The sequence below is a fragment of the Mizuhopecten yessoensis genome, unplaced genomic scaffold (genome assembly GCF_002113885.1).
Source record: "Mizuhopecten yessoensis strain PY_sf001 unplaced genomic scaffold, ASM211388v2 scaffold9385, whole genome shotgun sequence".
In the NCBI taxonomy this organism is placed as follows: domain Eukaryota; kingdom Metazoa; phylum Mollusca; class Bivalvia; order Pectinida; family Pectinidae; genus Mizuhopecten; species Mizuhopecten yessoensis.
In genome coordinates this window covers 1,156,039-1,165,107 of record NW_018408021.1, presented here as the reverse complement: position 1 = coordinate 1,165,107, position 9,069 = coordinate 1,156,039, and the positions used below count along the sequence as shown (strand labels likewise).

Genomic DNA, 9,069 nt, shown 5'->3' with positions numbered 1-9,069 from the left:
TGTTTTGTTCGATGTCTCCCGCTATGTATTAGCTATACTACATGTATTAACTGTTCGTTTTGTTCGATGTCTCACACTTTGTAAAATGTATTTGCTGTTTGTTTTATTCGATGTCTCCCACTATGTATTAGTTATACTGTATGTGTTGACTGTTTGTTATGTTCGATGTCCTCCACTTTCTATTTCCTGTTTGTTTTGTTCGATGTCTCCGGCTATGTATTAGCTTTGTTATACGTGTTTACTGTTTGTTTTGTTCGATGTTTCCATCTATGTATTAGTTATACTCTATGTGTTTACTGTTTGTTTTGTTTGATGTCTCCTACTATGTATTTACTGTTTGTTTTGTTCGATGTCTTCCGCTATGTATTAGTTATACTATATGTGTTTACTGTTTGTTTTGTTCGATGTCTCCCACTATGTATTTACTGTTTGTTTTGTTCGATGTCTCCCACTATGTATTTACTGTTTGTTTTGTTCGATGTCTCCCACTATGTATTTACTGTTTGTTTTGTTCGATGTCTCCCACTATGTATTTACTGTTTGTTTTGTTCGATGTCTCCCACTATGTGTTTACTGTTTGTTTTGTTCGATGTCTCCCACTATGTATTTCCTGTTTGTTTTTTTCGATGTCTCCCGCTATGTATTAGCAATGTTATACGTATTTATTGTTTGTTTTGTTCGATTTATCATTTTCATACAAAGCTTGTCAAGTGAAAGCATAAAATTAAGACGAACCAATGCCACCAGTTGCACTGAATTTGAATTACTATGTGAAACGTGAACTGAGTTTTATATATACTGTTGATTGTGTTTGGTTTTTGGTTTGGTTTAGTATTGTTTAACGTCCTATCAACAGCTATGGTCATTTAAGGACGGCCTCCCCTGTGTGCAAGATGCATGCGTGTAGTGTGCGATATGTTCGTGTTTGTATCCTTGTGATAGCGCAGAACTGATGCTGACTTTATTTTGCTACCTCACTGAAACGATACTGCCGAAGACACCCAGCAGGACACCCCACCCGCTCACATTAAACTGACAACGGGCGAAGCAGTCGTCCCACTCCTAAATTGCTGAGCGTTAAGCAGGAGTAGAAACTCTCGACCAAAGGACAGAACCCAAGGCCTTCCTCACAGGGACGAACGCTCAACTAAAGGCCAAAAGTGAGGCATTGTCAAGGGACACATTAGAAAGAAGAAAGTTGTTTAGAAAGAAGAGAAAAGATACGATCCCAAATTTAGTCGCCTCCTACGATCATGCAATGGGGGCAGCAGGTACAATGTTTACGCTCTACCTGCAGGGACTGTTAATTCTATTCTATCATTTTACCCTTTTACACAAGAAAACAACAAACTGGTTACAAACTGCATAAGGACTCCGAGATTTCCCATCTCTGCATTATGCAGTAGCAATTGTGGGAATTATTTGAACAAATTTTAACCTATTGATCTACCACAGGGAATCGTATACAGTACTGCCTTGTTGATTCAGGAAAGATAACACAAGAAGGGAATACCGAAGTGTCAAAAAATCATAATCAATAAAAACTAGGGCAAACCATTGTAACCTGGACTAGCATCGCTGATGTAAAGAATGGAACAAACACAAGATATACACTATATACATAAGTTTATTACATTATTTATACACACACATATATATACTTATTGTACAACTGTCTCACATCTATCATACACATACATATTCATACATGCAGATTGAACAAAATACAAATCATAGGGTACTGCACAACAGCTCTAGACAGCTTAATTGACCCTGGGGGTACCATCTTTGACAGTTCATCTTGCCTACACAGGACTATGTCAATACATGTATACAGTTGCCCGCATAGGACATCTTTTAAATAGTTGCCCACATAGGACTGGTCACTATGGTTACTTGTCTATGCTAGATCACCAATGTCTATCTGCCCTCACACCAAGGGTTAGAGCTGTAACGACATAAACAGCTATATCTAACTATCGTACCCTAATTATATTGTACCCATTCCATAGTAACATATGTATACATCCAAATTTCCATTATCAATATAAGTTATATTAGGCGTCTTTCATTGTTAATATTTGACATTATACACAACTAATAGAAATTAATACAATCCGTATCAAGCTTATACTCATAAAACTTGCTAAATCAACTACACCAGTTATTAATTAAGGTAAATTCAACACTTCTGGAACTCTGTATCAGACCTATACATGTTATCTATTTATATTTCAATTTCGACTCAAGTTAGATTCAACGTAATTACCAAATGTTACCTGTTTCAACATCGTCTGTGCGTATGAATACATATTTTCTGATTTTGCTAAGGGAGATATCTATTTGCAGAAGCAAAACAAGAAATTGTTTTAGCAACCAAAAACTGTCAATCAGCAAAATATTATCAGATGTTGCTAGCGTTGGAGACAATTCATGATTGCCCTATAAAGTATCCCTCCAACTACCCATTCTGCCTCCCCCGGTACAAATCGATCACACATCCATGTGGTCACGTCATGTATGAAATGCAGTCAAACAGCCAACTGCCATGTCAAATTGGTTCGTCCATTCAATTACTGCAGCTTCGAATTCAAGAAGATATATAACCTCGAAATTTAGCGACTCTCATGATCAACTTCGAGCTTGTAAAAAGATGGCTATAATAGACTCGCAGCTGAGCCTGCGCACCGGGTCTAGACATTATTCTTCCGCGATGACGCGTCAGAAAATTTAATGCCTAAACGTATGAATTCATTAACAAAAAATGAAACATGACATTTGAAATATGTTTTTGTGTTTTGTTTCTTCATAATTTGGCTAAATTGAACTATCAGTGTACACCAACATGCTGTATGATTGTCCTTCAATGAAGGAATATATTCTTTTACAAAACGTCAATACGTAGACTTGCACATGCTCCAAATCAGGGACAAACTGTCAGAATGTACTTTTACTAACGGTAGGGGGAATAAAACAAGATTCAGCATTAAAAAAATAAAGAAAAAAAAGCACTGCTGGTCAGCGCTTGAGTAGGGATAATTTCCCTCCTAGTATGGCTGTCTTTCTTGCCGATCTCTGTGCATTTCAATATCCGGCGACTCACCGAAATACGGTCGTCTCGAAAGCAAACAACCGAGTAAGCAAATAGACTACACCAGTGATGTAACCGCTACATACGCCGATATAATACTAAGTTGGCAAAAAAGGGATATACAAGGATAGCATAAAAAACATTTAGGTTAGTCTTACCTGTTTTCTCACAATACCATAACAGATATCGAACACACATATATCTTATCGTTGCCATGAAAACAGATCTGGAGGTTTATCGTCATATCCGAACAGTTTACAGTCTTTCAGAACGTACTCCCTAAACTCTAGCAGTAAATGTCTGTCCACAGTTTTATACATCTCAACAAACCCTTTGTGTTTGTACTCTAACACACGTGATGGGTCACTGACCTTGACCGCCTCGCGGTGCATCATATCCAAGGTAATGTTTTGAGAATCGGGCATTGGTACATCCGGGTTCACTAAGCCACGAAGTTGGAGTGTCCTCCAAACACGACCATACATCTCTCTCAAGGTCATACAATCTGACATTGTTTTCTGAGCGTTAAACGCATCTATCATCTTAGTGTATAGGTCATCTATTATAGAGGCATTTTTTGACATTGAAATTGATTTATTCTGAAACATGTTGGTTTTACTCATCACATATGACGTATCTTCGTCAAAAGATTCCATTTTACCTATAAAATCGTATTTGATATCGCAAGGTAAGCAGTGAGTGTATATAGGTGAGAAATGGTGATCGATGTTTAGTAGCTGACCATTTCTTTTCTGTTTCACTAAATATCGTATCAGTTCCGTGAATGTCGCATCATGACCACAGTTTAAACTTTTTGTTGTTGCATGTTTCCTCATCATTTTTATGATAGGCCTCCCAAGACTTTTCATATAATAAGGATTTAATGTGTGAAGCTTATCTAAGTATCCAGAAAAAGCACGTTCGTAAGGTTCTCTAACAAACATTGCCGTTGTTGCTGATCTTAAAACACGTTTGGCTTTAATGACATCGAACTGCCCTAAGGTAGGAATATGTTCATCATGGACTTTAAGATTATTGATGGAATATATATTTGAAGTTTCCTTGTGTTTCAATGAATAGAATACTCGTCGCCAGAATGTGCAGCCTACTTTCTGTACCATACAGAAGACAAAGTTATGTTTAGAATCGTACAAGAGGTACTTGCTTTTCACATACTGAAATATTTGACCCGTTTCATTAACGAAACTAGAGTTGCAGACTTCAAGTAGATGGTCCCGTCTTTTTTCAAAAGTATCCTCATCTTCCTGTTTAAATAAACGAAAGAAACACTGCTTATTGTATTAAACTCAACACTCTAAAGAAGTATTGGCGATATTCTAAAGAGCATTTAGATTCAAAATTATGATTTTTGCAACACATTGAAAAGAAAATATGACATTGTCAACATGGTGCAAAAAAAAATATTGCCAACACAGTGAAAAAGTACTATGATTTTGTCAATACATTTTATGTCAAAAAACAAAAACAAAAATAAATATTATAATTGATAAACATTTTTAATGAGATTAAGATACTGTCAACACGCTAATTGCATATCAATAACTAAAGAGTAAATTGTGCATGTTAAGATTCGTGTCACTACCCAACTGAGAGCATTGATGCAATCAAAGTTCGGGAAACTTCGGACACTAAGAAATCCATCAGCAGATCAGAGTCTACCACCTTGTATCTTAAAAGATGAACCTTTTTTTATATTTATTTAAAGATTAACCTAATACACATACATGGAACGGCACCCTTAATATTTGGAAACAGATACAGCACGCCAGGATAAAAAACGCTAGTATGCAAGTGACGGGCAAGAAAAACATGGTAAAACAGATGTATACATTAAAATCAAAACACTTCGCAAAACCTTCACACAACAAGATTGTCTAGTATTTAGATACCGTGAGGCGACATCGGATACCAATTGATTGCTTTAGCTTTAATGAAGGATATACAATTGTCTACGTAAATAGTTTCCTCTATATATTTTACTTAGAAAAATGAAAAAGCTACCTGTTGAAGTGAAGAATAATGAGAATCTTTCTGCAAGATATGATGAATTCAGTTAACATGGGAAGTATGACATCTCAATTCTGAAATAGCATGAAAGGGTCATTCTATCTTAACCGTCACTATAGGAATACTGTTATGCATGTGTTGTAAAGCGTCTTAGAGTAATTTTACAAATTATAAATGGCGCTATATAAATGTTGTATGTCGTTATTATTTTATAATGTTAATTAGCACATTTGCAAACATGTTGCACTACTTCATCTTTGGGTATTTGTTGATAGAGATGTGAGGTGACGGTGATATATATATTTACATAAACATATAAACTAGGATAAATTACAACTGCAGTAAGCTGAAATATCTCGATTTACGTCCCTTACTCACAGGGGCATGGGTCGCTTTATTTGTAATTTTAAAACATAGGGGTCTCCTATACGAATAATTACAAAGGGATATAACGACAGACTGAAATCCGTTACCTCCTTTTCTCTTTCAGCTCGTGTCAATCACAAGGTATATTGGATATACCTCGGTTGAATATTGAAGACAAGTGATTTATTTACAAAATGAAACCATAATTACGACTGTCTGGCACATGGTTATCCACTGACACCGCTTTAAAGTCGCAATTACACCGTTAAATTGCGACCGAACCAAATTCTATACTCACGAGAAATGACCAAGTTGCACGGATAAACTCCAGAAATATATCCAAGGAATGGTTTAAATCCTTATCTAATATTCTCAATCCAATACATGTGCTGCCCGCTTCTCTGAAATACTACGTCAATCAGTCTATACACATGACAAGCGGTATATGGAGATTTTTCCCCTCGCACACCTGCATTACACAGTAGCAGTCGACAACTAGGCGCCATTTTTTTCGAATTATTTTACGCTCCGCACAGAATCATGTCCCGCCCTATCANCAAACAAACAAACAAACAAAAAAGTATTACACAGTAGCAGTCGACAACTAGGCGCCATTTCTTTTCGAATTGTTTTACGTTCCGCACAATATCATGTCCCGCCCTATCATTGGCTACCTGTATGTATGCGAAAGGGAAGCTACTACAAAAAAGTTACCTCTTTTGTTTTCCGCCACAGGATTTTAAATATGGATTTAAACTATTCCTTGGATATATTTCCCGAGTTTATCCGTGAAACTTGGTCATTTCTCGTGAGTATAGAATTTGGTTCGGTCGCAATTTAACGGTGTAATTGCGAGGTTTTTTTCGTGTTATTGTTTCGAAATTTCAAGATAATAACTCGAAATTAACTCGAAATTACGGCTTATCTACTCGACATTTCAGGATAATAACTCGAAATTTCGAGTTATTAATACGACAAAAAGAAAATTGTTTTTCCACATGGCCCTAATGCTCTTCAATACAAATTCGTTTCTAATACAGTATCATATCAATTTAGTTTTATTCATACCAAAAATCAATTTAAAAAAATAGTAGGTAATTTTTGCAATGAGATATCAATTTGATGTATCTATTAATAGCGTTACATCTTTTAATAGCTTGTTAGATGTCTAAAATGAGATATTGATCTGATGTTACGTTTTATCAACATTATATCAAGACAGTTACTAACCTTCACAATCATTCTATGCTGCACATTCCCTTGCGGTTTAAATAACATGTTTCCTGAAAAGAAACGAAAGACAATTAGTAAGATTTTATTAACCAATGTATCGTATTTATTATTAAATGTCCATACCAACTTAGCAGTGCTAGTATTTTAGGGTTGTTGTTTTTTGCGAGAGCGCTACAACTTGACTTGTTTACAATATTTAGGAAATCACGCTCACTTTGTACAATGTATACGAGTGTAAACCTACATTAGAAACATCTCAAGTAAACTATCAATTTGTGATTGTGATCAATTTGAATAAAAATATAATGCAGGTTGTATATCTTCCTGGTTGATGTTGCTACTGAGACGGTAGTACCTTCTTAGACCTGTTGGTGCTCTGCGCAACCTCAGAGATGAAAACGCCTCTGTTCTCCCACGTGTGTTATCCATATTAACATTTTCTTGTACAATATCAATGCTTTCAAGTTTGGTCAGCATTTCTTCAAAATAAATGCATTTCAATATCATTGTTTATTTTTCAATGTATCCTACAAATAATGTTTACTTTCCATCGCCAACAAATTAATTTAACTGTACCATTTAAGTATCTCTTTAGGTATTGACGTAAATTACAATGGTACATATACATGCCTTGGAATGCTTTTAGGGATGTTCTGTTGTGCATTATGAACAACAATGCTAGACCGGCGATTACAAGCAAGATGAAACATCTGTTTAGGTGACTTCTCTTCATTTCTGTATGTTTACTCTGCAAGAAATAAAGGGAAAATGAACAAAACAACATAAACAACAAAAGGAGCTAAGAAGGTAAAAAAATGCCTGCTAGGGTATTAAACGTTTCATTTTCCTGTATAAACCCAGGAAGCAAGTTTGAAATAAGCATCCATACGAGTGTATGGTACCTTTTAACAATTTTCTAAGTATGCCTTTGTGTTTCAGGTTTATTCCTCGAAAAGAACGTTGATGATGGGTTGCAATGACAAGATTTTTCAAGGTTCGTGTTAATGTCATCTCACGTGACGGTCACTAGGACTAACTAGGATAGTAAATACTAGTGCAAAGAGTTAAGTGTCTACAGACATTTGGGATAGGAAATTACATGCGTGACCATCAGGAACCGTAATTTTTTTTCTTTTTCTAAATATATGTATGATGTTTGTGTATTTTAAGATGTAACATGCATGCTACGTCGGCCATGTTTGATAAAACAAATAAACCGCAAGTTATGAGTTGCTAAAAAGGTTTTAGTTGTTACGGGCCTTTACACAAGTCCCCTTAACTGCACCCATACTCACGAAGAATTTATTCATGATTGTTTCTTGTGTCAATAACTCGAAATTTAGTTTAAACTTTCTTTTATTCAAGTATTTCAATTATATATATATATTTATATATGCAATATGTATATTATAAAAGCAGAAAAAATATCCTTACGGACGAAAAAATATTATAAAAAGAAAAATTCTCAACAATATGTATATATATATATAAAACATGTTGTAACAAAACACATGGTACACAATAGGAAATAGAAACAAATGTCTTAGACACTTATGTAACTCTATCACCTTATCGTAAACTGCAAAATATATTCAGGATGGACAGCATATTGTTTCCAATGAAAATATATACAATAAAACAATCAGTGACAATAGTTTAAACAAGAAGAAAGAAAAGGAGATAATTAATGGTGAAGGGTTTTGGTTGTTAAAGGGTTTTACATGTTCTTAAATACGTACAATTCGGCTTTAAAGCACATATATGTTTATGAAATATTAAATCATCTTAAACCTGTTTGCTTTTAATATACAATCTTGGACAGCTATTTTCTTGTAATGGCAATGTCTCGTTCCCAAAAGGCAGAAAATCTGTGGTAATATTATAAGGCAAAGAATATAAATACTGTCTTATCGTCATATCTGGTACATTCTAAAAGAAAGTGAGCAGTGTTTTTAACTTGACCGCATAAACATAGCAAAGATTGAACAATATTCTTACTAAATAAATGACTGTTTAAGGAACTGCATTCCATTCGTAGACGAGCATGATATATTTGACACTTACGGGTTCCAAATGTGTAGTGGATTGGTACTTTTCTACTTAACTGTTTATCAAGGTATGATTTTATAGCAGAAACAGACGGATTTGATCTAACTTATTCCATTGATCTACAGCAGAGGGTAAAATCGATTGTTTATACAAAGCAGCTTTGCACAATATTGGAGTGACACATTTATGGTCTCAGTTCCTTGTATCATATCTACGTCCCTCCGAAACTGTGTGAGGAACAAGATTATACAAATATTGAGGCGTATATTGGTAAAACATTTTATGAAAATGAAGAATTTTTC

At 35.0% G+C, this 9,069-nt stretch overlaps 1 protein-coding gene across 3 annotated transcripts in view; it reads right to left on the bottom strand.

Annotated features, from left to right (window-relative positions):
- Window positions 1-1,664: 1,664 nt before the first annotated feature.
- The window catches only part of LOC110457961 (carbohydrate sulfotransferase 11-like), a 78,500-nt gene continuing 71,095 nt past the window's right edge, over window positions 1,665-9,069 (bottom strand). For all 3 annotated transcript variants that reach the window (XM_021509477.1, XM_021509479.1, XM_021509478.1), the window contains 3 exons: window positions 7,349-7,466; window positions 6,716-6,768; window positions 1,665-4,356 (listed from right to left, as the gene is read on the bottom strand). In XM_021509477.1, coding sequence (XP_021365152.1) covers window positions 3,295-4,356; window positions 6,716-6,768; window positions 7,349-7,451 — 1,218 coding nt within the window. In that variant the 5' untranslated portion in view covers window positions 7,452-7,466 and the 3' untranslated portion in view covers window positions 1,665-3,294. The remainder of the gene's footprint in view (window positions 4,357-6,715; window positions 6,769-7,348; window positions 7,467-9,069) is intronic.